At 39.6% G+C, this 27,648-nt stretch overlaps 1 protein-coding gene across 6 annotated transcripts in view; it reads right to left on the reverse strand.

The window, feature by feature from the left end:
• The window catches only part of LIMCH1 (LIM and calponin homology domains 1), a 174,412-nt gene that overhangs the window by 32,616 nt on the left and 114,148 nt on the right, over positions 1-27,648 (reverse strand). For 4 of the 6 annotated variants that reach the window (XM_059844922.1, XM_059844925.1, XM_059844926.1 and 1 more), the window contains 13 exons: positions 25,813-26,062; positions 24,871-25,140; positions 20,021-20,311; positions 18,510-18,764; positions 16,864-17,208; positions 15,850-16,176; positions 15,058-15,291; positions 13,890-14,135; positions 12,690-12,725; positions 7,975-8,101; positions 5,084-5,238; positions 4,537-4,936; positions 1,060-1,281 (listed from right to left, as the gene is read on the reverse strand). In XM_059844922.1, coding sequence (XP_059700905.1) covers positions 1,060-1,281; positions 4,537-4,936; positions 5,084-5,238; positions 7,975-8,101; positions 12,690-12,725; positions 13,890-14,135; positions 15,058-15,291; positions 15,850-16,176; positions 16,864-17,208; positions 18,510-18,764; positions 20,021-20,311; positions 24,871-25,140; positions 25,813-26,062 — 3,158 coding nt within the window. The remainder of the gene's footprint in view (positions 1-1,059; positions 1,282-4,536; positions 4,937-5,083; positions 5,239-7,974; positions 8,102-12,689; positions 12,726-13,889; positions 14,136-15,057; positions 15,292-15,849; positions 16,177-16,863; positions 17,209-18,509; positions 18,765-20,020; positions 20,312-24,870; positions 25,141-25,812; positions 26,063-27,648) is intronic. The other 2 variants (XM_059844923.1, XM_059844927.1) reach the window with 2 other exon arrangements.

The raw sequence follows: 27,648 nt of genomic DNA on the forward strand, positions 1-27,648 counted from the left end.
TGCAGGCTCCATGATTTGGTTGTCCATAGCTAGAGACTGGCATTAAGCAGTGGAGTAAAACACAAACCCTTTCTCATGAATGAGCCATCACGCCCCAGGACAGATCTCTGCCTGCTCCCTTTTATCCATCTGGCCAATGCTTGGATGAAATCTGAGATGAAAGAAAAAATTATCATATTCCAACTCTCACCACATCTCCAATTCTCTTTGTTGTTACGCAGGAAAAAATGGTGAGAATTCCCTCTGCTGTCACTTCCTTGCAGCCCTTTTACACGCTCTCTTTGCAATCCTCTCCTTATTTCTTGTTTTGTTTTTACTATCTACTTTTATTACAGTTTTGTAGCATCTAGATGCCTGCTGTGATATGCTCTAGTTTTACGCCTGCCTTTTTCTCTGGGGAAGAGGGGGAGAGAAAGATGAAAAGGTAAAATTAATTTGTTTCTCTGATAAGGCAGTTAAGAAGCATGTTGGCCCCTCTGAGCATTTCAATAGCTTATCCCCTTTTCTAATGTTTCTGAGAGAGGAATGAAAACCAAATGTTCAAAACTGCCAGCACATCCACATCCTCTTTTGAAAACTGAAAACTGAGACTAATTATAATGGCTCACACAGTCCAATTATGTTGCTGATCTAATCAGCTTACATTAGGAGAAGCGCTGAATAAACCTGCACAACGGCTGGGACACTGAATCAATTTCTCCCTGGCCCAGCACATTTAAAGCATGCTTATCAGCTGCATGGCATCTGGGAAAAAAAAAACCAAAACAACAACAAAAATGAAAAAGACAAAAAAAAAAAAACCAACCCTCCAAAATCCCCAGTGGCTGCAAAAAGTTTTTTTAATTTTACCCTCCTATTTCTCTACCCACATACAAAAGGAAGAAGCCTTTAATTTACAAAGGACTAGGGTTTTTGTTTATAGTTTTTTCCTGGTCTGGGCACACCCTTTTGCAATAAGGCAAACAGAGGCACTTGGGTATCATTAGTTAGTGATTAAACACATCATGAGACAGAAAATTGGCACAGAAAGTAAGGCTGGTTTGTTCGTGTTGGTCTTACTGTTGGCTCTTTGTGCACACTCTGAGTGGCAGGCCTCTGTAAACTGAGCTCAACACTTGGGGGGTCCTCCTTCAACTCTACCGGGGGCTTGTCCCCTCTGGCTACTCCATCAAATTTCAGAGATCTGGTTGGTGAAGGAGTAAATATTACTGTTGTGCATTCTTTATCCTTTTCTTCCGTGCCGTTGACATTTTCTCCATTCATGCTGACTTTTCCATCTACCTGCAGAATACAGTTAAATAAATATGCTGAGACAAATAGCATTCCAAGGAATTTAGGAAATTAGGAGTTCAACATGATACTACAATCATTAACACAGTCTTTGTTATCAGTGAGGGATGAAGCCAAGCACATATTTCATTCAACACGCCAAAACAGAGAAGACCCTGTGACCCTAGAGGGCTCATAAACAAAATACAGGCACAAGGAAATAATTTTTCTGGATTTCCTGGTTTCCCACATTCCATTCTCCCAGTAACATACAGACACCCTTTGTGGGCATCACAGATCAAAGGATGTCTAAAAAAAATCAATTTTTATGTTAAATTTAGACCAAAAGTGCTGGGTTTTACATTGCCTTAGGCAAGAGCTAAGCAGGCTCTCCAGGACTAATTATGCTGATGAACTGCTTATGTACCTCAATGACCTCACCACAGCATTAGCAGTCTGCACTTTTTTGAAGCACTGTCGTGTGAACTTTGAAGGGACAGGAGCAGCAGCGTTCATCTACTTGTTTCTTTGTTGCTCATAATAGGGAATCAAGGCACCAGCAAATAAAACTGGCCATTCCACCCTCTCCATAAGGCAATCACACAGATAGGTGCTTTCCCAAAAAATGACTTTAGGCAATCTCCTTGAAAAGGAGAGTGTGGAAACAGTTTGACTACCTTTTTCTCAGGGTCAAGCTAGCTCCTTGGTGGCCATATAATCCTGCTAAGGAACCTTTAAGCAAAGAAGAAAGTGCAAAATATGCTTTGGCTTCTTCCTCTGAATTGATACAACTTCTTGGCACTTTTACACTGGAATTTCTGAATGGAGGTGGCATGTAAAGACTCCATTTGATTTGAAGGGCTCTTTGTAGAAGCGTAGAGGAGAAGTCTTGCTACAGAGAACTCACTAGCCCTTCACCTTAAGAGGCTCCAGGTGGAGAGAGACTAGGAGAGGACCATGTCTCAGTACCACCACATTGCTCCTGCCTGGCCACTGCACAGATGTTTACAGGCTTGTCAGCAGGCACGAGGAGAAAGGAGGGCTTTGCTACTTTGTGCACAGAGATCCTTCTTTACTTACTGAGTGAACTGCTTGGATACCTCAAGAGTGGCACTCCAACTTAGCATATATCATCAGTGGCAGGCTGAGGGCAAACTCCTTCCACTGACTTCTCCTGCACATGCATCCAGAGGCTTATCCTTTATGAGCATGATTAACTAAGAGGCCATCTCTGAGTTGCTGGGCATCCTTAGCTCTGCCAGATGTGCAGGAAGGTGGAGGCTGTTAGCCCTTGCACAATCAGCTCCACCACCTGTTTCACTCCTTCTGAGTGGTTTTCAGATGAAAATGTTCCCTCCCTTTCTACACTGACATCATCCACTTAACACAGTACTTCTCTTAGGGTTTATTTCCAAACACAAGTGTGAGCAGGACTGAGCCCCAAGTCTTCTGGGACTGTGTGCTGGATTATCTACTAGAGAGGCAGGTTATGAAAGATCTCAAAAATGAAAAGTCCAGGAAAACACTGGCAGGCTGCACCATCCATTTCAGTGTCTCTGTTTAGACTAAGACATTTCTCTATTTATGTTAAGGAGGAAAACCAAATGTTTGGATGAACAGGACAGATGCCCTGGCTGAAGAGTTAAACAAACATACTCCTTTCTGTCTGATCTGGAGGAAGTCAACACATTGTCACCAGAGCCAAGAATCATTGACAGACTGTGCTAGGGAATAATTCCTACTGAGACAAATCACATTTTTTCACATCACATGAACAAGATTCAAACAGATTTTTTTGTGGTGGCTCATGGGGCGTAGGAGCCTTCATGAGTTAGTTTTTTCCCACATATGTGAATTATATATGCAATAACATTATGGTGATACACACACATATCTTGGTCCCCTGATGAAAAAAGTGGCAAGGACAAGAAAAAACCCAAAGATCCATGATTCACTGATATCTAAAAAGTAAACTCAGGGCATACCAAGCAGGGTATAGGAGAAACCAGAATTATCAGTTTCTGCTTTCAGCTAGGAAACATGGTGGGGCGTGGTTTCCACAAGAGCTGGGACAGACTTCAATAAATTATAGATCACAGCATGATTTTTTCACTAGCTGTAAAGAGCTGACTTACTTTTTAGAAAGTAAACAACCTGAATATACATGGTAGCAGTGCTACTGGGATATCAGCAGGGACCCTTGAAAGCCACTTGCAAAGTATGAGCAATGGCAGACAAAAGGGAACCCAAACTCTAGAGAGTGGGGTCACTCATGCCAGTAGGCTTCACACTGTTCACAACATGACTACTATGAGACTCGGGTAAGCTCCAATTTAGGTACAGGCACTGTGAACAGCAGATGTTTTCAAACTTGACTTATTCTGGGCTGTTCTTTTTAATACATCCCAGTCCTTTTATTTTTCCATCATTCGTTCAGTATCTTACTGTCATTTTCCACAACCAACCAGTCAAAGATACACTCCTCAGATTTCATATTCTGGTTTCAGAATATTGTTTCCTATTCTTCTCCCACAAACCATCGCTGACTAATTCCCAGCAGCCCTGCTTTCATCCAAGTTCTCTTACTTCTTTTACTCCCATAGTCTTTGCATGGTTCTTGCAATCCAGTGGAGCCACTCTCCCTCTCTCACCATCAATCTCCAGTTACTCTGCTACCCCAGAACCAACCTGCTTCACTGAACCTCCATGCACAACCTAAATCCTCTCTTTGTGTCTGTGAAGCAGATTTCCCCAATCATCCTTGGTGAGAAGCACATTTAAGACAGAACATATCTTTGGGCAAGCTGGCTCTTGGCTCTGTAGCCACACACTTGTTTGGGTGTGCCAAAAATCAGACCCCTGGCACAAAAGTCAGTTCAGGTCTTGCTTCAAAAATCAGGGCTTCCACACTCTCTGCACCTTCCATTTTGTTCAAAAACAAAAAACATGACCACAAACTCTTTTCTAAAAACTTTCTGAGGAAACACCTTGCTTTTGTCTTAAATTCCCCTTTTCCCCAAACAAATTTAGCCTGAGTTAAAATGACCAGTGCAAATATTTCAATCTGAAGAGGTCAAGATTCTAAGAAGACTGGTAAACATGAAGAAACCACTAAACCAGAAGCAGCACAGAGCATGAAGCTGAATTTTATGATATCAGAATGCTGCCACCATTTTCTACATAATTGCATTAAACATTTCTATGTTCAGATGACTCAATCAAGATCTCTTTGCCTCCTTTGACTTTGGGGCACGTGATGTATCCTACCTTAAAGTTCTTTAAAACTTCCTGTGTGTTTTTGGGTTGTGAATAAGGCTTGGGTGTCAGCATAGGCACAGCCTTGGAGACACTTTTGCTGGGAGATGTGCGTCCTGTTGAACTGCTGGGCTCTAGTTCAGTGGTGGGAACAATGGTTGCTTCAATTGTGGCAGTGAATTTTGGAGCAGGAAGTGACTGTTGCCTTAAATATCTCAGAGGATTTGGGTCTTTCAGTGGGGAATTTGGTTCCACTGAATGGCTTCTTTCTAGAATTTTTGGCATCTGCAAACGCTCAAGGACAGCTTCACTGATAGTGAATCTTTCAGTGTACTGCTGGAGGATGCTCTCAGCCTCCTCCTGTGTCTTTGCATTCTTGTATGCCTCATGAAGCTCCCGCTCCCTTCTCTCTCTGCAAGGAAGACAACACAAGAAACCATCACATTAACCCTGGAAATCACAGCCATTTCCTCTGCTCCAGCAACACCCTCCCCTCTCCCTCACTCAGGCTTTCAGAGCATTTTCAGACATGCCACTACACTCCAGTAAAACAACGTACTTCTCCTCCACGATTTCTCGGTAGGTTTTGATGCTTTTTCTGCGCTCATTCGTTCCCTCTCCAGCCAATAACCTCTCCATTTTCTTTCTCTCAGCTTCCTTTTTAATCAAATCCTGGGAAGCGCTCCTTCGACGACTCTTCCACCGAGCCAGGTCCTGTGAGAGAAGGAAGGCACCTGAATGCAGAGTTGCAAGTAACTGAAAAGTGGCCACAGGTAACAATGAACCCGACCAGCTGGTTGCAGTACTTGTTCTTGCCTGTGGACTAGGCTCCCATCACCTGCAGGCAGCATTGTTTATTTCAATGACAAAAGGAATTCATGCCATAAATGAAGATGTTGCCCGAATTTTCTGCTGACAGCAGGATATAGTAAAGATTTCACAGCTTCATTGCTTACTTTGCTTTTGGCAGAAAATTTGGCCTAAAAGGACCAGTCAGGACATTCATTTTCACTTTGACCAACACTAGGGACAAAATCCAATTCTCCAGGAAAATTAAGTAAAAAAATTATGTTTGGTGAAGAATTTTAATAATCAGACATACAGGAAGCAAGGGTTCATTGGAGGAATGGATGTTGTTTCACCATGAGCTACAGCTGCACTGTCTGCCTTGGAGAGCTTATAGTTCCAACTGTGCCCATGCTAAGCTACATGGAAATATGGCTGACCCATGATGTTGTGGTTTTTTGATAGAAAAATCCAGTGCAGCATCCAAATTTAAATTCTTCATCATGGCCACCCTGCATTACTCTGGATCCAGATGTCAGCAAGAGAGATTAGGGAGTGATGTGGCTCATACCTGGCTGGTGTGAGAGATGACACAGTAAAAAACCTATGGTTTGTATCCAGCTACATAGAGACGTCCTTGTTGAAGTAACAATTGCAGTTTTTTGGAATCTGCCTGCCTGAAATTGTGCAGAAGATTGACTGAATCTGGTTCTCTGCCTTTTCTGAAAAACTAGCCTGATAGTAAAGCAGAGAGTCACAGGAGGCACTTGTTATGGCCCCTGTGATGTCTGCATCCTTTATGAATTCAAAAATCCTGGAGGATACAGAAGCAAGGTCTTTTGCACAGTACAAGTATTACAGTAAAGAAGTTTTCTGAACTGTAAAATTTCTTTGCAGCCAACTAGCAAAGGAACAAAATTTTACATGTAAAAAATAACGATTGCAGAACTCCTGAAAAGAAAAATAACTTCCTAGGAAACTGGAAGGGAACATTTGTCATTAACTTTTCCACATCTCTCCACAGGAGATTGGTATACAGATTATATTTCATGCACTCGTAACAACTTTTGGTTTTAATAAAACCCAGATATTCATAACACATACTCAATTCAAAGGCTATTTCATTAATTACATGGTTTCCCAAATATTTTAATTGCATTTTTTTGGTAAACAGCAGAAGGTACTGCAAACATTTTATGAAAATCAGAAATCAGGAAAAAACATGATCACTTTTAATTTAGCTTAAAACCACAATTTATTGATTTTACACTAAAGGGAATGTTCATTAAAGTACTTCTTCACATGACCTACATATATCAGTCTATAATCCCCTTCATGAAACACAGGCCTATCATTTTCTTCAATTACTAATTATTCTCATTGAATACCAAAGCATTTCTGTATTCAGCTACTTATACTGTTGTCTATTGTTTGGAAATTAGTTTTTCATTAGCAAATTTTCTAACATAAGCCCTCTTTCTCTTTTCATAATTAAAAACCAGACATGTTTATCATTTTCAGTTCTGATGCTTTAGAATAACAATAATTTTAAAACCCCTTGAAATTGTTAATTGTTGGCAAATTCATAGCATGGGCATCTAAAATATCAGAGCATGACCCATGTCTCTATAAAGCCCTCAGGAATGCCAAGGACATTCTAATAAAGGCATTTTCAGTACTTCTTCAGAATTTTTAGTTCGTGGTAAAAGGTGCTGAGGGCCTGGAAAATGTAATAACTTTAGCTCAGAGGATTTTCAATTCTACAGCAGAGTTCTCAAAGTTCTTGAATGCCTTTGGATTTATTCCTATCTCTGCTGGGAAATTACAGCTTCCCACACATAAAGACCTTTCAGCTGAAGTCCTTCATTGTTCTACTATAAAAAGTCACTTCTTAGCTGTATATACAACTTGTTTTTAACTTTTCCTTTAATTTTCTACCAAAAACCTCTCTGAGGTGTTTCACAGAAGCTTTCCTTGTAATGAGAAACTACCATACTTGAAGAGATGTGTTTTATTGTGTTTTGGGTGTTTTTTTTTTTTTTTTAATTAAAAAATATCCCAAATTCTTTATTTAAAATCAGTCTTTAGGAATGAACAGAACTGAAACTAAAACTCCTTATACTAACTTACCTGCAATGCTTGGACAGCTTAACAAAACACATCAAGGAAAGAAGGTTTGGAAAGGCCTTGTAAACCAAGCGGGGTGTAGCTAACCTGAAGTGGTATTTATTTGCTTGGACAAGATGGAAAACATTAACATTTTCTGTATCTATGCAAATTTATTAAAGAAAAGGCTGACCTATTTGTTCCCTGTCCTACTTAGTCTTGTATTTGTCACTTTGGGCATTGACTAATTAGAAAAGTTAGAGAAGTCAGCAGTTAGAAGTTGTTCTTCCATTTTTTTTACCTAATCACAGTTTCTTTGCATTTTTTTTAAAAAGCAAAATACCTGGTGAACAGGCAGAGGGACTGGAAGATCTTGTATTTTTTGATTTACAACAAATTTTGGACTTCTATGGTTTTAGCAACAATCCACTGAGGAAAAAAAACTGTCTCATTATTTTGGCATTGCACAGCAAGTGCAGACTTAGCAGGTTGTCCTGGCTTTGGTTAGCTGGCTGGCCTCAGTGCCTGCCAGCATTGCAGACAATGTTGTGTACTCACATCTTGCCATCTGGTCTCATCCTCTTTCAGCTGGTTGTGTATGTTCTGCAGCTTCTCATGGCGAGCTTTGCTATGAGGCTGAGCCACAGCTTCTTCTTCACATCTCATGTCAAACATACTCATACTCCTAAACAAGGGAAAAATAACAACAGGCCCACCTTATTTAGAGGCTTATATTCCTTCAGCTTGTAAGAGCTGAAGCCACATGAGGGTGCTACAGCAGAATCAGACACCTGCTCTGCTACAAAGCTCCCAAAAGCAGCAGTCCCCAAATCAGGCTTGTTAGCATCCCTATGGCTCCCACACAGTACTTCAGGCATTAGACTCCTCAACTTCCCATTTTGTTAGCCAACCACAACTTTATATCTCACTAAGAAGCACTACTAACTTTACACTTCCATCAACAGCTCTTAATAAAATCACTCTATCAGTCAGAACAGTTTACTTTCTGAAGATTTGTGCCCAATGGGTTTTCAAGATCGCTTTGATTAACACCACAGACAGAATTTTCCATTTCAGGGTAAAAGAAGGCTTGAGAAGCACATCAGGGACAGCATGGCCAGCAAAATGCTATTGTTACAAACTCAGTACACTCAGTTCAAACTGCATGGTACTTTTTCACCTCCCCTTTTTTCCCCTCTCTGCCTTGAAGAAATCCAATGCTACCAGCACCAACCTATTAATACAGCTAACCTAACAAGGAAAATATGATGTCCAGGACAAAAAAAAAAGTTTTTCTATTTATGTCTCTGACCTTTGGAGAACTAAAGGAAAAAAATGGTTATGGTTTGACGTTATGCATCTCTTTATATTATATAAAGATTTTTCACACAAAGATAACATGCTTACTACTCCACCTCTACCTATTATTAGTAAAACATGACCTCAGTTGTGCCATTCAAAGCAAAAAAAAAAAAAACTTAAAAGAAAGCCATGCAGTTCCACATGAAGTGATTTCACAGCAGTCCTCAAATGATCACCTGCAGCTTTACGTGAGCCAATGAGCCAACCAGCAGGAGAAGCACCCAATGAAGATAAAATTGTGGGCAACTGCGTCCACAGTATTCAAAGTGAATACTCACAGAAAGCTGTGCATATATTTATGAGCCAGCATTTGTATTCAGGCAAGCAAAGACAGGAATGCCACTCTCAAGAAAGCCCTTGAAAGGTCTGGACAGTGTATGGAAAAGGACATGCAGAGATTCCATCCTGCTAAGTAGATATTTACTCAGAAATGAAGAACAGAATAAACATCCTATTGCCTTTAAGCATGAAGAGTGAAGTTAACATATTACTGGGCTTCACCCCTTAAACAGAGTTCAGAGGGTTACACTAATTTGGGTTTTTCTGTGGGTAGTTTAACAGTTGCATTGTTCAGGATTGGATTGGAACACTCCTAAATAACAAAACTTAGAGAGATGGCAAGTGTTGTTTTTTTTTTAAAACTTAAACATCAACCATATTGGGCAAACTGGTGAGGTAGGTTGGGAGAGGCATAACTCACAATAAAGTCACTCTCATAGGGTTTATTCCAGTTCAAGAGCTTTTGAAACTCACACTAAGAAAGCCTTTAGTGCTCAGTATTTGATACCTTGTGCCTACTGGGTCAAACTGGTTGTGTAGCTCTTCCCTTTTACTCTTTCCTCATGTTAAACAATTTTTCATTCACATGCAGTAGGAGAAAAGGTAAGACCTGAAATGGTGGTTACTGGTCCTGGTAGAGCATGAGTACACACTCTCTGCCATTTGGGATGGAAGAATCTTGCCTTTCTAGAAGGAATACCTGGATTTCCTAATTAAGTCTAATGTATGTTCCCTGAATTCATGCAGGCCTCACAGGGTGCACAAAGACAGCAACAGGTTTTACAACTATTAACAATGCGGTAAAAAAGGTTCTCTGGAAAAGGCTTTAGCCTCGGCCAGGAGTCAAACTATACACTACAACCCCAGATGCACCTCCTACTTCAGCAGTCACCTCCCACTGCTGCGCCTTCATTGTCATGGATAAGCAACTGGGTGGGTTCAAACTTCAGCTCTGCAGCAACATGTTATTCCACAACGGTATCTTCCCAAGACAGCAGTCTGAAGGAGTCCCACCTCAAAGCACTGTGCTCCACCCTGACCAACATGTAGTAATCACAAAGGAGAAAAACCTCCTCTCCTGAGTACGTGGACAAGGCCAACTGAAAGGTCTACATCAACTTCTCTGTCTGACAAGTTCATCCTTAGAAAAGAATCAAAGAGGCCAAAACTCTGAGCTTCTATCCAAAGACAATTTTCACTGTGAGTCCCACATAATTTCATCCTATTTCTGTCTTGTACAGTCTCCAAATGGCTCCAGGCAATCACTAACACCTCCATGAACAGAACTAGATTTACTGCTCCCTTCAACCACATGTTGGCCCAGCAGGCACACAGCACACAAGTAGACAGGGAACATGGAACTGGACCAAATTCAAGTTCATTACCTTTCTGCCATTAGAACAGCTCCAGAAATTGTATACAAACTCTGTCCTGAAGCAAAAGGCCTTTCTGCTGACCAGTGTACCAGACCTGCCATTCTAACAATCATCTGGGAAAAAGCACTGTGCAGACCAACAGTGTATTTGGGATGTTGGGATTTTCAAGCTACACTGCTTTATTATCACAAATTACAGTTATTGCTGTCAGAGATATCATGCAACAATTTCTTTTTTTTTAACAAGTCTAAATAAATTTTGAATTTTAAAAAAACTGAAGGACTTCAATGTTTAGATTAATTAATTTAAAACTGAGAGATAAGGCAAAAAAAACTTCTTATGAGAATATGTTAACAATCCTTATGTAAGGCATTTTATTATGTGGCTGCATTATCATCTTACAGTCATACTAAGAATTAAAAAACTCCAACAAAACATAAAAAGGGACAGACTGGCTCAAAATCAGACTAGCAAAGAAATACTCAAAAATCTCAGCTCACTATGAGCCTAAACTCATATTGGACTATCACGGTACCACCAGAATTCTCTCTCTTCAGGAGATGGGAATGGGCCTGGTCAGCAGCAACACACTAAGTACAGCCTTTTCTGGACCCTGAGACAGACCAGGGCTGATGACAATATCTAGTTTTTCTCTGACTAGCAAAGGGAACTTTGCCAGTCTAATAAAAATGCTTAGTGTTGCTGCTGGAATAAAGAGCATCTAGTCTAAGACTGAATTCAAGTTACAGTTTTCAATGGGGACTTGACAAACATTTAAAAAGTATTTTAAATGTCAGTTCAATTTATTTTTCCTACTTGAGAGCCAAGTTTTATTAGAGTCTTCATAAATACTTTGTTTTCAAAAGGGAAAACACAGTCTTTTATAAAAACTTAAAAGACAGTATAGGAAAATAGTTGCTCTGTAAAATGTAGCACATCTGGAAAGGATGACAATGAGGTTTGAATATTAATTGTTTTGCCTTTTAAAACAAAGTAAGAATCAGTATAGAATAAGCAATATGATTTATTGATCATTGCTACTCTCACATTATAGCACCAAGACCATTGAAATACCTGTTTGAAGGCATCTCCATGTACCTTCTCTCATGATTACATTTAATACAGACATACATAGATGAAAAAATCAATCACAAAGCAGGCTTTCTGAAATAGCTGGAATGTCCCCATTGTTAAGTATAACACTTCTATGTTTTATTGCTCTTTTTATCTCACCCCTTCATTTGACTGGACAGATTCCTGCTGCTTGAAAATGATCATGCTTACTCTGTAGTCAGAGAACAGAGGCTTTGCTTAGCATAAAGGTATTAAAGAACTTGTAAAGAACACTCAGGCCATGATTCTAAGCTTTATCATTAGAGGAAAGAGTGAAAAATTGCATATGAGTCTCTGTGTATACTCATTATAAAAACCCCACAATTCTCCATACTGTTGTTTATATTTTGGGATTTAATCTGGGACACAGAGAAGGTCACATGCATTTCTGTGAACAGAAGGACATTGATATTATTGTGTCTGTAGTTTCCAACTATTTCTCTTCTAAATAGCTAATACTTCCAAAGAGCTTTCCAAATGACACCACATACTATTCCATACTAAAGTTTGTATGCATACATGAACAATTAAAATTTTTGAGTGTGATAAATGTCAGTTCTACTCCTTCTATGAAAAGTGATGCATTGAGGTGTAGAGCTTAAAAATTGAAATGTAGTACTTTATTAAATTAAACATAACTTGGAAGGGATTGAATATAAATTTTTAAAAAGAGAATAAAGGCTCAGCTAAAGATGTATCTTCCTGGTAGTTATTCTGAAGATTACAATGATATTATTTTGCTTTGGGCTTTCTTTATTTCTTCCTCTTCTTCCTCACACTTCATTTTTTTCTTCAACGCCCAGATTCAACCCAACTCTCTTTACCTGTAGCTGACTAGAGGCAATGGAAATTCAGAAGAAATCCAAGACAAAAATAAAAGAAAAAAAGAGGAAAAAATCTTTTAAGCAACAGCTGGACATTAGTATTACACTTAGTTTTTAAGGACTTTTACATAGAAATTATTTTTAACTGCAATGTAAGCCATATCACATTCCATTTTTCAGTGATGTCTGAAAAATTTATTTGCCAAAACACTGCAAAACAATAATGATGCATCAACTGCACTTTAAATTAGTAGAAAGATGGGAAAGCATGCAGTGTAAGTTGTTTAAAACAGAATCTTGTAAACACAAGACAACTTACTCTGCGTCATCAGACACAGCAGTTCTGGGGCCGAATCTACAAGACCAAATATAAAATTAGATTGTGGATAAATACAATAAGTAGTAATTGCAACTGGACCTGTATAATTGGTACAACTGTCACTTCTACTAGTAAAGCTGACCAAAATAGAACCATACTGTTCAGGGATTATGTATTCATCAAACAAGACTTACCTGATCATCCTGAGGTCAAACTACATGACAACACCACCCATCCCTGCTTAAACACATACTTATGCCCCACATTATAAAAACCTGCTGAAGTATACCTAAAATGTGTATAGAAAATAGTTCTTAAAAATAGACCATGTCTTAGCATTAACATTGTGCCATACATGCAATAAATGGAGACAAAACAGTTACATTCCACAGCAGTGCTTAGTACCACTGTTACTGAAGCATGAAAGAGACAAATACTGTAGTCAGAAAGTGAGTCACAGGATTTCCTTTTTCCTTTTATAGGTCTTGTTTTTGTGTTTGGGGATTTCTTTGGTGTTTTTATTTGTTTATCTGATTTTTAGATGTTTTCGTTTATCATTTGTTCATTTGTTTTGTTGTGGTTTTGTTTGGGCGGGGTTTTTAGAGGTTTTTTTTGGTTGGTTGGTTGGTTGGTTGGTTGGTTGGTTGGTTGGCTTGGAGTTTTTTATTGTTTTGTTTGCTTTTTGTTTTGGGTTTTGCTTTTTTTTTTTGTTAGTTGGTTTTGGTTTTTTTTCCTCAGGGTGGGGAGTATAGCTGAAAAAAGTTACCAGTAATACACAAACCAGCAGCATTCACTACAATTGTAGTCTTCTTTAGAGCTATGCAAACCACATATATATATTTGGGATTTATCATAAAAGAGCATCATGTGCAAAAGTCAATACTACAATATTAATCATGGGAGAAATAGAATAAGCATCTCTCAATAAGCAGAGTACAGCATCTCCTCTACATAAACTTTTCTTGCAATTCAACATATATGCAGTAATCAAACATTCCTTTCATTTAGCTTTCAATTAAATAGTTTTTAAAAATCAAAATAAAATGCATTAGACAACTATAATTCTTGTTTCTAAAATGTGAGTTACTGACATACAGTGTTGTAGTCTGGATTGAAAACACACCAGGCAATGCACAATCTGAACTCTGAAGAGTGCACACAGGGGTCTGCAAGCTGCGTGATTCACACCAGAAAGCTCACGTTTGCAGATGCTCATCCTTGGATGAAAGTGTTTCCATTTTGTTTTCATCAGGAACCTCCTGAAGCTTAGATGTTTGACCGAGGTGGACTTCACTGTTGCCATCTTCAGCCACTTGGGCAGTATTAATAATCTCATCTTGTCCCACAGGTGGGAGACTGTCCTCCTGCCCTTGCTGCTGTTCTTGCAGTGGTTCTATTGCAGGCTTTCCAGAGCTATTAGTGTAGACTTGTGGACATTTTTCAGGCCTGAGTGAGCCAAAGGCAGTAGTGTAAAGGGATGTATTAAGCAATATTTCAAAAATCACATATACATAATGAAAGGCATAACTATGAGTTAACAAAAAAACAGCCCCTACAAACCCAAACAGCTGACACAGCTTCCTAAGTGAGGCAGGAACAAAAACCCATAATTTTAAGAGTCAAATGCTTGTAACATTTTTTTAAGTCAGAACACCATTGAAAATTAAAGTATTAAGTCTTTTCAAAACCAAGCCACTGTTGAATCCTGTGGCAGATGACAGGTTTGTTTTCTCCTGGCTGAGATGAAAGCTAGTATTGCATCCATGTCTGTACAGGTGCATGCATATCCTTCTCCTCAAGTACTCTGAAGAGGCTGATGAGTAAGAATCTTTCCACTCTTGCTTGCATGTGGCTCAACCGCCAAATGATAACTCTGCTATCATTCATCATGAGCTTCAACATACACACAGCCTCAAACATCTGAGGAAAGGTGCTTAAAAAGGCATTATCAGGAAGAATCTCAGGATCTAAAGGTTTCCTGTTAGGAAGTCACTGGCACAAGTTAGGCCACAGACAATCGTCTAACCTACTACATCCAGCATCTCCATTTCTAGCTGGAATAATTTGTAATGATTACCTCATATTTAACCAGAAACCCCTACAAATGTAATACAAGTGTAATTGCTACACAGATCTGTTTCCACACGTTGTTAGAATTTTGTATCTAGTAGAGCTCCAGTCCAAGTCTCCACATGAGTTTTCTAAAAGGGCCAGAAACCTTCAACTGTTTTCTACTGAGCAGAAAGAATTATCAGAGAACTGAGGACAAGCATTGTTTGGCCACCAGCAAATCTTCCTGATAAAGAGATCCTGACAAACAGCCCACAGGTCTAGCTAAAAGGGATGGAGAAAAACATAACTTGCTTACCTCGTGGTTTTCTTTTCAAGTTCTGTAGCGGTGCCCTGCTTATTCTGCTGCTTTGAAAATGGCATGGGAAGGAACTGCTTAACACTGGGCCCAGGCTGTTTAAGAAAAGCTCCAGTTCTTCTGGCTAACATGTCATCTCTTTGAGGGTCTGGAAATTTCATTTTGTTTTCTGTTCCATCACTTTGCAGCTGAGGGATTTCAAGCTGTTCTTGGCTCTCTTCTTGTGTGACAGTGCTGCTCAGAGAGACAAGTGACACTGTTCCATGATAATGCTCACTTGTACAGCAAGTGGCTGCTTGGGCAATGGGAGGTACTGTTACTCAAAACAAAGTTGAGAATGATGGAAACTAGACAAACCAGGCATCTTAAGCCACAGCACAAGGAGTAGGAGGAAATTACGTTGAACCCCATACTTGTGTAGGTGATTTGTTAGAAGTTGGTTATTACATACAGATCTATGCAATGACTTACTCACTTGGGAGCTGGCATAAAAATCTAGACAAAGCACTATGGTTTGCAACAGAAATCCCCCCCGCCCAAAGACTGTGAAAGACTATTTTCATGCTGAACAGCAATTAACTACTGAAGTACTTAAATATTATGAAAGAAAACAGGCTGTTTTATATTCATAGGATACATTCTTGTAAGTAATTTTACAAAACAAAACGCATGCCATGATGATTGAGTAAAACACATCTTTAAAGCCCATGTGAAGAATGGGACATTGCTGACTGATCCAAGCTAACACCACACACAAACCAGGCCCAGAGAGATCTGCTTCTGTTCTCTGACCTTTCTCCTTCCTGTAGAGTCTTCAAATCCTTTTCACGAGCTACAGCCTCCTCTTGCTGCTGCTGCAGCAGATAAGGAGCTACTGACAGGGGAGGACAATTTATGGGAATGGAGCTTGTGGTACGCCTCGGAAAAGTTCCCATCCTTCTAACCAACATATCATCTCTCTCAATATCTGGGAAATTCCTGTCACATTCTTCCTTGGCACTTTCTTGCTGTTTGCTCAAACTCCATGGGGTTTGTTCCTCAGAGATGACGTCAGAAGCTGGTACAGGAGACAGAGTTCTCCTGCGAGAGTCATCTGTACCTGACTTGACTCCTCCCTCACTAGTGATGAGAATGAGAGGAGGGGTGAGACAGACAAAACGTTCTCAGGTCAAATGAAAGGTAGGAAAAGGAATAGTCTAACTCAGTTTGCAAATGTTTTATAAACACACAAACTTAGCTGAATGAATTGCTTGCTAAAAGCATTCATTGAAAGTTCTTGCTGCAGCCACAGACTAAGTGATCAAAAAAATGCCAAAGAAATATAAGATCTGTTAATGTGTTAACGACAAAGACAATTCTTCTCCAGATAAATGCCAGAAACAGAGAGCAGCAGTACACCATCTTCAAAAAGAAAGTAAATCCATTAGGTTTGAAAAAAACGTTTTTTGAAGATCAGTAAGGCCAGCAAGATGAATTACAAATTCCTAATGTGCTGAAAGCAGGCAGAGCAAAGCTGCTGGAATTGAAGCAGCAGAAAAATCACTAATGATAGCTCAGCTCTGAGATACCAGTGACTTCACTGCCCACCAGAAATTCTGAGCAAGCGTTTGCAAGACCTGTGCGCAGCGTTTTGCGCAATTCTAAATGTGTTAAGATACTCTGAAGACATCGGATGTCTTCTGACCAAGGCTGTGCATGTAGACAGCTCTTCGGTTTATGTGGCAGTTCACTCCCATGCAGATCAGCATCTGGCAAGAACAGGTCTCATTTGCAGCCCAGTAGCACTTCCTAAACCACACCAAATACCTGGACTCCTTTTCTGGCTCAGATACTTCACTGCTGTATTCAGCCAACCCAAGACTGACAGCAGTGGTTAAAGAAGAACTTTTAACACCAGAGAGACTTTCCACACCGTCTTTCTTGCTTTCCTCTTCTGTTCCACTCTTGGATGAAGCTCTGCCAATAACGAGCTTGTCCCATTTCTGTTGATCAATCTCAGTTACTGGCCCAAAATGCACAAACTTCTGCTTGGGGCTACCAGCCTTTCTGTTTGCTCTGGTTTTGCGGACAGCAAAATCATCATGGGCTACTGCTTTCACCATCGTGTCAGCTGGTGGCAGAGTGTTGCTGGAACATCTGAAATCTTCTTCACTGGTCATAATGAGGAATAAAAGAATGTCCCCAACATGAGACCCTCAGAATAAAACAAATTAAATGCTCCTAAGGTTTTGAAGGGGTTTTATTTTAAAATTCAAGGACAACGGTATAAACAGCTGTGACATACTGAGTCCCAAATGACGTGAAATGCAAAGATACTGCAGACCCATGGGGACAACTTGGGGAGTACATCCATGGAAGCAATTCCTAAGGGCAAGGAATGTAGCATACGGCCTGTTCCAAATTCAGTTCTTCACCCTAACAAAGCCACAGTTTCCTTATCTGCTCATCTATACCCAGACCCCACACTATATGTGACCATATGGCACTAGAACACACTTTGGCACGAGGGAGTTACAGTGGCATGGGAGCGCTAGCAAGGGCAATTCACTTACCCTAAACCAAGCAGACTGAATCCTGATTTTAATAAATCACCTCAAAAGTAACAGAGAGATTGCTAATATCTTCAGGATAAAAGATTGATTGAGTTTTGATTTATTTGAGCTAAAATTACGTACAATAACCATATTGTTAGAAGAATGCCAGAACAGACAGCCATCTTTAATTGCAAAATGGCATGCACCTAAACAGGAAGGCTAGGAGCTGTTATCCTTCCCTCCTGGAGTCACAAATCACCTGCCTATGTTATAGACCATCTCCACAGGGAAACAGCTTAGAATAACTGCTTTATACTGGCTCCCTTTGTAGGGGTTTTGTTAACAACAAGAGCATACAAGCACCATATAGTGAGGCTCCTGAAAGCCCTGCTGCAATGAGAAACGGTGGTGGTGTATTTGCACAGCACTGGAGTACAATGCTGTGCTGATGTATCAGCTCAGGTCTCAAAACAGCACAGACCCATTAATGCAAAGGTGCTGATCCTCAGGTAATAGTCCCAAGGTAGAAAACACCCTGAGTCCTGAAGACAGCTTGGTAAGGAGCAATGTAGCTGCTAGTGTGTTAGTGGTACCACTTGGAAATTTGTGCTGTTCAACTTCAAGCAGCTTCAAAGCAAATTCAGCCAATGACAGAGGGACCTTCCTGACATTGTATTGAGTATCTACAAGAAAAGTGACTGTGAAACTACTATAGTGCTCTAAATGACGGACACACTTTCATTTAGCAGATAGCATATCTGTACAGATTTTGGGACTCCTCCTGAAAACAGGAATAGGTAAGGACTGGTTGTCAACAAGGCATTCTTCAAGTTTAAAGTCACAAGCACACACAGCAGGTTGTGGCAAACTAAACATGCTTCCCAGCCTGCCAATCCTGCCCACAAGCAGAAACCATACCTGGGCTCCCCTGACAGTTTCAATCTTTTCCAGGTCTCCAGATCTGCTTTTGTTATAGAGGCATTGACAAAAAGCACATCTTCTTGTAGCTGAGGAAGGATGCTTTGAGATTTCCGTTTTGCCAAATCATCTCTCTCATTATCAAGCTCTTTCACCTGCTGTTCCTCCTCTGACTCAATCTTCTCATTTTGCAGAAGTGGGTTCTCTTTGCTTGTAACTGTTTGCCTTACTGATGTCATGTGCACCCATCTTCTTCTAATTTAATGCACATTCCAGTTCAGCAAGGAAAGATATTTTGAGGAAGCAATTATAAATCAATGTCAAAAGAAGAGGTTCAGAGCTCAAGAAGATAAAACTGAATTTATAATATTAGTTTCACATGAATTTTAGGAAGTAAACATGGAATGAATCATTTGAAGTTCAAACCTCTCAGCTACGCTACCCCATTCATGCACTACTGAGACCACTTCTTCACATGAACTTCTATTCCCAGCTCAAGTAAGAAAAATCTTTATGTTATTACTGAATTAAGCATTTCTGCAATAAGCTTTCTCTTAAATAGTTACAAATATTTCATTTTAATATTTTTCACACAGCAAATTCAGGTTTTTCTCTCAAACATACTACTCAATTTCTTTGATCTTAAGAGTTGTGTTAATAGCACCGGACAATTAAAATTTGGTTAGGTGCTCCTCAGATGTCCTGTCAAACTAGTCATTAGAAGATGTTCATATAATCAAATTACCAGCAACTGAATGGCACATTTGATGTTTGAAAATTGAAAAGAGCTCTTAAATATTAGAAGTTGTTTTCGGAACATATCAGTTGTTACAGTCAGGGTTCCCTGTAATGTGTATTTAATGGTTTTATCTAGAATCACATCTGCTTGCCCAAATAAAACAGTTTTCTGAAAAAGATCTCTACCTAGCAAATATTTGTGTTCAGCTACTTCTTAAAGGTCTGTATCACTGAGCTGAAGAAAGAAGAGATTTTCTAGGCTGAAGCCTTGTAACCCCTGATCCGTTTCCCAAACCAATGCTATATAACACACATTAGGACCAGGTGCAACATAATTCAGTGCAGTGTAGCAGGCATATATATTCAGGGCCTTCACTAAAGACTCATCTGGTCTGTGTTTCATGCATGGTATTAAAAGAGCAGGAGATGAAAGAAATGCATCGAAAAACGTGCACTGAAAGTGATCAGAAAAAGTGCTGAGATGCAAAACATATTTTCTAAGTTTATTCTCCACTACTCATGCTCATGACCTGTCTCATGAGCCTTAGATAACAAAAGTGTCCTGCCTTTATCTTATTTACATTCACAGCCAATTAACACTTCTCCTCGTACTGTAACAAAAAATTAGTTTGGTTCACTTTATGATAAAGCATCTGCATTTACTTTAAACTGTAAGGTATTTTTTGTAGCCAGGACAGCTTTAGGCCTATACAGCAATATATCATGGTGACATTAAGCATTATAATTGAAAGAATAAGACCATGAATGCACACCTTGCATGATCCTTTTTTTCCATCTGCAATGGCTTTTTACCATCTTCCAGTTTACCTTTCTCTTTACTTGTATAGGGTCCAATTAAAAAGGAGTTAAATGGAACTATGTGCTTGGGTTGATTCATTCTGGCTCTCCGGGTGGCAAAGTCATCCTTTTCTAAATCAGGAACTCTGCTGGCTGCTTCATCTTCTGAACCAGAATCCTTTCCTTGATAATGTGTCATGAAGGGGTTGTCCTTGCGAAGGATGATGTCTGGGGTGCTTCCACTGTCTTCACATACTGGCTTTTTACTGACACAGAGCAAAATTAAATAAAGCTCTTGATGCATCAGGAGAGGAGAGGGCAGTGCAGCACTCACCTCCAGGTCAAAAAAACAGCACAGGTAATCAAATAGGCTCCAAGCTGCTGTTAGATTGGACAAAGCCTAGCTAGAAATGAAACTTATCATATAAAGTAGCAAATCCACAAAGACTTTAAATTAAAAAGTCAGCATGTTGGACCTCTACTTATTTTAGCTATAGCTGGAAGAACAAGTAAGAACAAATTTTAGCATACGAGATGCAGCAAATGTAGTACCATAACTGGCAGTATTAAACTTTTTGAACACGTCAAACAAAGGGAGAAATGTGATGCAAATATCTGAAACCTGGCAAATGTTGTTGAGTCCTGAAATAACAGATATTTGGCATTTTCTTAATAGGTCTATTAAAAAAAAAACAACAAAAACCCATCTAAGTAATCACGGAGGCTGTCTACCCTAGTATTCTTAACTGCTTTCTTCTCACATGCACCATGATTGATTCTTTTCCTAATTAACCTTTCCTTTCCCACAGAACAAGCCCTCTATGCCAATCCCTCTATGCCTCTGTGCCAGCTGACATACAGTAGCTCCAATGATAGCACACCAGTGATATTGGCATGCCAGAAAATATTGCCACCTGCCTTCGTCAGAAACACAACTGCTATCAACACAGCCTTGCAGTTACTGAAGATTATGACAGTAAAGACACTTTACAGCTGGTACCCATAAAGATTAAGCTTATTTTAACTTGTAGGAGTCAATACTCTTAGGCAAACTGAAAGACAGATGGCAGGAGCTAGGCAACTCTCACACTTAAAAATCTAATTGTTGATATTGATATTTTAGGAAGTTGGGCAGCAAGGACTGTTCCATGCAGTACTTTTGCAGGCATTTGCTCTGTCATGTAGCACACCTTGCTATACAAAGCGAAATAGAGGGGATCACAAAACATTAAACAGACTGGCATTAAGAAAGTGAGTCTAAATAGCTCAGGGGTTGCTCTGAGTTTCTCTACTATGTTAAATGTAAAGATTGCTTTTTAAAAGCATTTAAAACATTTTAAATCCCTGCAAGCCCACTACATACACCACTTATTTTACATTCTCAGCTGCCCTTTCAAAGTACTGCTGCACAAAATTGCTGGAGAAAATTATGGGGAAGCCATAAACCATCCCTGGCAGACCAGCCTGGCTCAGGCTCAAAGGACATATGAAACTGTCTGCCTTTGCCTTCTTATGCTGCAAAACACAGGATCCCCTGTTAGTGATGTGGAGAGTATGGTCTCAAATTAGCTAAAGGCAAATTTTTCCTTAGATCTCTCTGAAGGATCAAAATCTCACTTAAGGCAACAGAATAACACTGGCCAATAGCATTCCAAATGGGAACTGCTGTCCCTTTTCCTCATGAATATTTGTGTTCACAACAGCTTCAGAAACAGCTGGCTCACCAAGTGATTATTTAGAAAAAACCTGCTGGATTTTTCAGTCTCATGTTCACCAATAGTAGTGAAGCTTGAGAGCATCAAATGTAGCATTTCTGAGAGTAGTGTTTTTGGCAACAAAGAAATACTGAGTTATAGTACTCAAAAGTCTAACTATGAGTCATTGCAATAAGAAACTTAGGGCTTTTAGTATGTTACTAGACTTCAGTATTCACTTTCTAGGTTGAGAATATTTTCCATTCATTTACTATTTTTTTCTTGGAATCAAAGATTAGCTGTGACATTTTGGGGTCTCCTGAAACAGTTAATGATGGTCTCAAAAGTATTTTTTTAAGGTCAGTTTACCATGGTATAGATAGCAAATACTAAATAGTAGATTTAGCTGCAAATTGCTCTTGCACACCCAGCCCCAGCTGTTTCAGAAACAGTAAATGGGTCAATGCTGGCACAGCAGGTGCTTCCAAAGTCACTTGCAGGTATTTGCACACCCTGAAGCAAGGTCTCATACAGGCTTGTGGATCCTTATATTGCATTTCAGAACATTGGAAGGATTTTGGATCCCTATGCTCTGTCAAGGTAAGAGTCTATGTTATTTTTCAACGAACATATCATAAAAGCTTGCTCACATTTCTCTCTTAAATTCTCCTCTCCATCATCTCTTTAAACACACTTAATTATTTTCTTTTTACAGTGTCTCCATGAATATACCTTTCATATACAATATAGTAATTAAGAGACAGATGTGCAGGCAATAAGAAAGCAAGGAGGATCACATATCAATAAAACAACATGCAACAGAGACAATTCACTCTTTTGGGAAGGAGAATTACTTTTTGGCATGCATTTGTATAGCATCTCATTCAGCTAACTAAAGGAGCTCTTTCCTAGAACATGCTACAGCAATGGAGACAAGCACTTAGACTTCAAGCAAAAAATACATTTGCATACAAGTTCAAATCTTTCCTGTTCAGGACTCAGAAAAGTCCCCTGCTGAGTTTAAGCTTTAGGAACAATTAGATGCCTTGTAGAACTCAAAAGTCACAGTGGGTGTCCTCCAGAGGTCATTAAGTTGAGAGGAAACAGCCTGCAAACAACTCAAAGGAACTAAAATAAAACTGACAACCTCAGGTGAAAAAACAAAAGAGAGGCTGGTATCAGAGAAAGATGAGGGAGTAAGAAGGGTGAAAGAAAAAAAATCAGAATACAGAAACAAGAGAGACTGAGAATTGCTGAATGCCATTAGTGCATGGAAAATTGAACTTGATGCCAAGAAGAGAGATAAAATGGAGATGTTCAGAGAAGAATAATAAGACATTAAGAAATATGGTTAAATGTGTCCTAAAGTGTCACTATTAAATTCTTCCCTTCTCACCAACTATTCTTCTGATTTCACATACAAAGAATTTTCCTTACAGACTTCTGTCCTCAGTGCCTTTTCTGCTGTTTCTTCCTACAATCCCCAGAAGCAGGCTCTTACTTTGCTACAGTGATGCTTGGGTTACAAGGCTCTGCTCTTTGACCCTTAGCTGGAAGAGAAAACTGTCATCTCCTCCTTCTTCCAGCTGCCAAATTCCACAATTTGTTTCCATTGAGAGCAAGGAAGAAAAATTACTTGTTATTTCTCCTCCCTTCTCCGTAAGGGCTGTAAGGACAACAGATTGTCCAAGGAAAGAACTACACATTTGTTCACACATCCTTCCTTTGTAGACATCAAAACAGATCAAGCACAGAGTTGGAAAAGGGTCTCTCAACATAGTGAGCATCCTCCAAATGCAAACAGAACTATTGGTTATGCACTGCACTGCTAAAGACAAGCAATGACTACATTTTGCTACGTATTACTACATTGCTACCATTAATTCTACAGCCTTGGACTCAGAATAGCATTGTGCCAATACCCACCTGGTTTATGGGCTCCCAACAGACTAGCACACTAAGTGAGGCTGAAGAACTAATTTATGCCAGACAGCTCCTCATCATTGGTACCGGGCTTTGTCAAAAGTAATACCCCCCAACCAGACATAAACACTGGTTCACTACAGCTCAACAACAGTGAAGTAGACCTGAGAAGAGGACATGTGACAGCATATATTCTGTCACTGTTTCATCTGCATATGGCACATTTTTATGTGGCTGCACACCAGCTTCACTGCACCTATCAATAAACTGTACCACATACGAACTGCATTTCTTCCTACTACATTTCAAAGCCCAGACTGTAGACCAGCAACTGATAAACTACTCACTGTTAGGAGATTTCACCCCACAATCCAAAACAAAATGTTTTGGACAGGAAGATATTTGGATACTTACCCTTTAGCCAAACCATTTTGATTGTTTTTAAGTGCCTTATCTTCTGACACGTTAGCTAAAACTCTCCTTTGCAGGTCATCCCCATGAGTAAAAGAGATTGAGATGATGGAAAGGCATGGGCTGTGAACCTAGCCATCATTCAGCTCTCACGTTAAAGAATAGGAAATATCCAAATTGAACATCCAAAAATAAATAACATAGGCAATAAGTGAATAACTACATATATTCTATTCTAAAGTCAGGCAAATTACGTCTGCTGAACTATGCCTCCATACTTAAACTGGTAAATGTGTTAACAAGCACTGGGCTTTTATAGTTCCTGCCATTAAAAGTAAATGTATCATTTACTAACACAGCTAAAAATATCAACCACCTAAAAAGTGTGGTCCAGTAAACTAAATCATCCCACCAGCAACAAGCAATGTAAATTTCTGAAACTTTTACCTAAACTAGGCATATAATGTAGATTTCTAAATATTTTTATTAAATACAAGAAAGCATTAAGTGGAAGGTGACAAGTAGTCTGTGTAGTAGTTTTCCTGGAGCCTGTTTACATTATACTGTAAAACAATAAAATTTGTCAACACAAATGCAGTTAGCATCATACAACTCTGCAATCCACAGCTGCCACATCACAAGCTTTTTCAAATCAAGACCTTCACTAGCAATTGTGAGTGCTTAGCAGACTGGGTTTTTGTTAGAAGATGTGAAATCACAGCAGATCAAGGGAGCCCACACTTCAGGCAATCCTACAATAGTGAAGCGTGCACGATTTCCCACACCGCTGGGCTAACCTGCCATAGCGCTGGGCTGCTGACATCACCTTGATACCAGCTTGCTCCAGTCTTCTTAACTTTCTGATCTCTTCCACATCTTTCCCCTTGGGTGCTGATGTTTCTTTTGCACTACATGAAGGAGACTGGTCTATGGAGTTTTCTTCACTTTGACTCACACCTAACTGATTTTTAAGGGAGCTTGCTTCAGGAGCCATGGAGTCCACTTTCTCCTTTTCACACAGTCCTGATGTTTCATTCAGTTCTTCTATGGTTTCAGGGTGGGGTTTGCTATTGAATTATACAAGGTAGTTTAATGTAGGCTGTGCTTAAAACATACACAGTTATAAGCACATTTTGCTGAAGTCAAGATGCCAAAGGATGAATTCTGATGAATAATCAGGGTAGATAATTATGCTCTTTAAAGGAGGTTGTTTCTTAGTCCAAATCAAAAGTGAAGTATTAGTTGACAAAACCAACGTGCAGAGTCACACACAGAGTCACAGCTATATAAACCATACTGGTGTATTAATTACAACATACAAATAAATTTATTTTACAAAAAAAACCACAGCAAAAATATTATCTATTTTGACTAAACATATAACACATTACTTTTAATTATCATTTGTCAGTAATTGTCTTGAGAACTGAAACAGATTGTCCACAGAACAGTTTTTTCCAGCCTTGGGTTCGAGTCAAACATCCACGTTACTTACATTAACCAATATCTTGTCAAACAGAAGCTATACATTGCATTGTATGGTAAATAATGACATCACAACAATGATTTTCCACTTGTTGCTTTTCTACTAGCTTCACCAATTGCTAAAAACTACTTATCAGGACCACACCAGCAAGAGATTTATTACTGCATCATACACCTTGTGAAAAGAATGAAAACTGGGCAAGTGTTAGAGCACCATCAGTGAGGAGAGGAGGAGGTGGACAGGCCAGTCTTACCTGAAGGGTCTGTCTCCTAGCGGGGACGTCGCTGTGCTCCAGCTCTTCCGGTACTCCTCCCGTTCAGCTTTCTTTTTCCGAAGCGGAGCAGGTACATAGAAAGTCTGATTACTCTTGTTTGGGAGGTACTGGTTAAAAGGCACAGCTGATTTAGGTTCACCATGTGAGGTCCGCCTGGCCAACATATCATCTTTTTTCACATCTGGCATCTTTCTGTGTGGCAGGTCAGTTTCCGAGTCACTTCCTCTCCCTAGTGAGGAAGGAAGAAAAAAATTCCTTTTTATTTTCACTTTCATCCAGTTGTTTGGGTTATTTTTAAACTATAAATCAGAGAAGACACAACCAAAAAATTACATTAGTCACTGTTACCTGCATTTGTATTTTAAAATCAGTCACTGAAGGTAGTAGACACAACATCTACACAGACAGTAAACTTTTTTCCATCATTCCCTGAAAAATTCATCTTCAGCCACAGGCCACATCAAAAAACCTTAGGTTAAAACTAAGCCAGACTTGTCAGATAAGGCAGACATTTGCCTAAAGCCCAGATGACTCCTAGTTGTACATAAGGGCATGTCTGATCTGATTCACAGTCTCTAACCTAGACTAATAGGTGCCTAACTCAAGCACAAGGAAAAAAAGGTTCCATGTTGTATAGCTGCAGAATGGCAGGAATATGTGGATGTTCCTACACACACATTAACACAGCAATTTGAACACAGACAGGATCAGCTTCAGTCAAGACCTGAGCACAGCAGCTGCTGCTGTGAACCAGAAGGCTCGATGGTCTCTCTCCAGTCTCACTGGTTGCCTGGTCAATCAGTCTAGCACACTGCAGAATAGACAGAGACTTGATAGCCAGATGGAAAGGTGCAAGGACAGAGGGAAGTGATCTCAGGATTTATATGTTAGATCAGTACAGTGAAGAAATAAAGCGACAGAGAAAAATCGAGAGTTTGAGAGAATAAGATATGAGGTCAGCAGAGCTGGGCGACCACTTGATTTTGTTCAAAAGAGCTAAACTTCCTGGCATTTACAATGTATTTAAAACACTGAAACTTAGGCAAGTTTCTAACTGGAAATTCCCAAATTATTGGAGGAACGCCCTAAAGAGCATTAGCAGTGTGGAACTTCCCATTTTGGAAGCCAAGATTCCCTGCATCATCATGAGCCTTTTAAAATAATTCACAAAGAAGTTATGCAAATAGTTTTCTCCCAGCAGTGTAACCTTATCACGGGCCCTGGTTTGAAGAATGAAATGGAGTGTGTTCAGCCATTTGTGCCATCAGCTATTGCATGTTCTCCAAGCTCTGGAGAGTTGGATGTCTCTGGTCCTTGGCCCCTTTGCAGCACTTGCATCTGCAATTAGCTGTTCCCCTTTTTATGGTGAAGGGAAGCCACTCAGGTTGCCCTCTTGTTAATTCCAACACTAGTAATTAATGGCTAATTCACTGTGCTACGTACTGAACAACTGAAGACAATGAAGTCATAAAAATCACAAGTAGTTTGTGTATAATTCAAAGTGGGGGAAGAAAAAAGAGGTCTAAATATGTTAGGAATGTTATTTGCAAAGAACTTTTGCAGTAGACTAAGTTATTCATGATTTGCTTGGAGAGAGACGAAGAAGAGTGAAAAGGAACAGTAGGAAAAAACTTGACACAATGGAAATGAATGTTAGACAGAGATCACAATGCATTTTTTTTGTCAGTAATCTTTCGCGTGAACAATTTTTGTTAAGAACTTTGACAACTAGCACCATAATTGGTACCCTGAATCTATGTCTAAACAAAAAGTGGAGATACCATCACAGAATCATGGGTGTCTGAGGACAGCTGA

This window comes from Haemorhous mexicanus, chromosome 4 (genome assembly GCF_027477595.1).
Source record: "Haemorhous mexicanus isolate bHaeMex1 chromosome 4, bHaeMex1.pri, whole genome shotgun sequence".
NCBI classification, from domain to species: domain Eukaryota; kingdom Metazoa; phylum Chordata; class Aves; order Passeriformes; family Fringillidae; genus Haemorhous; species Haemorhous mexicanus.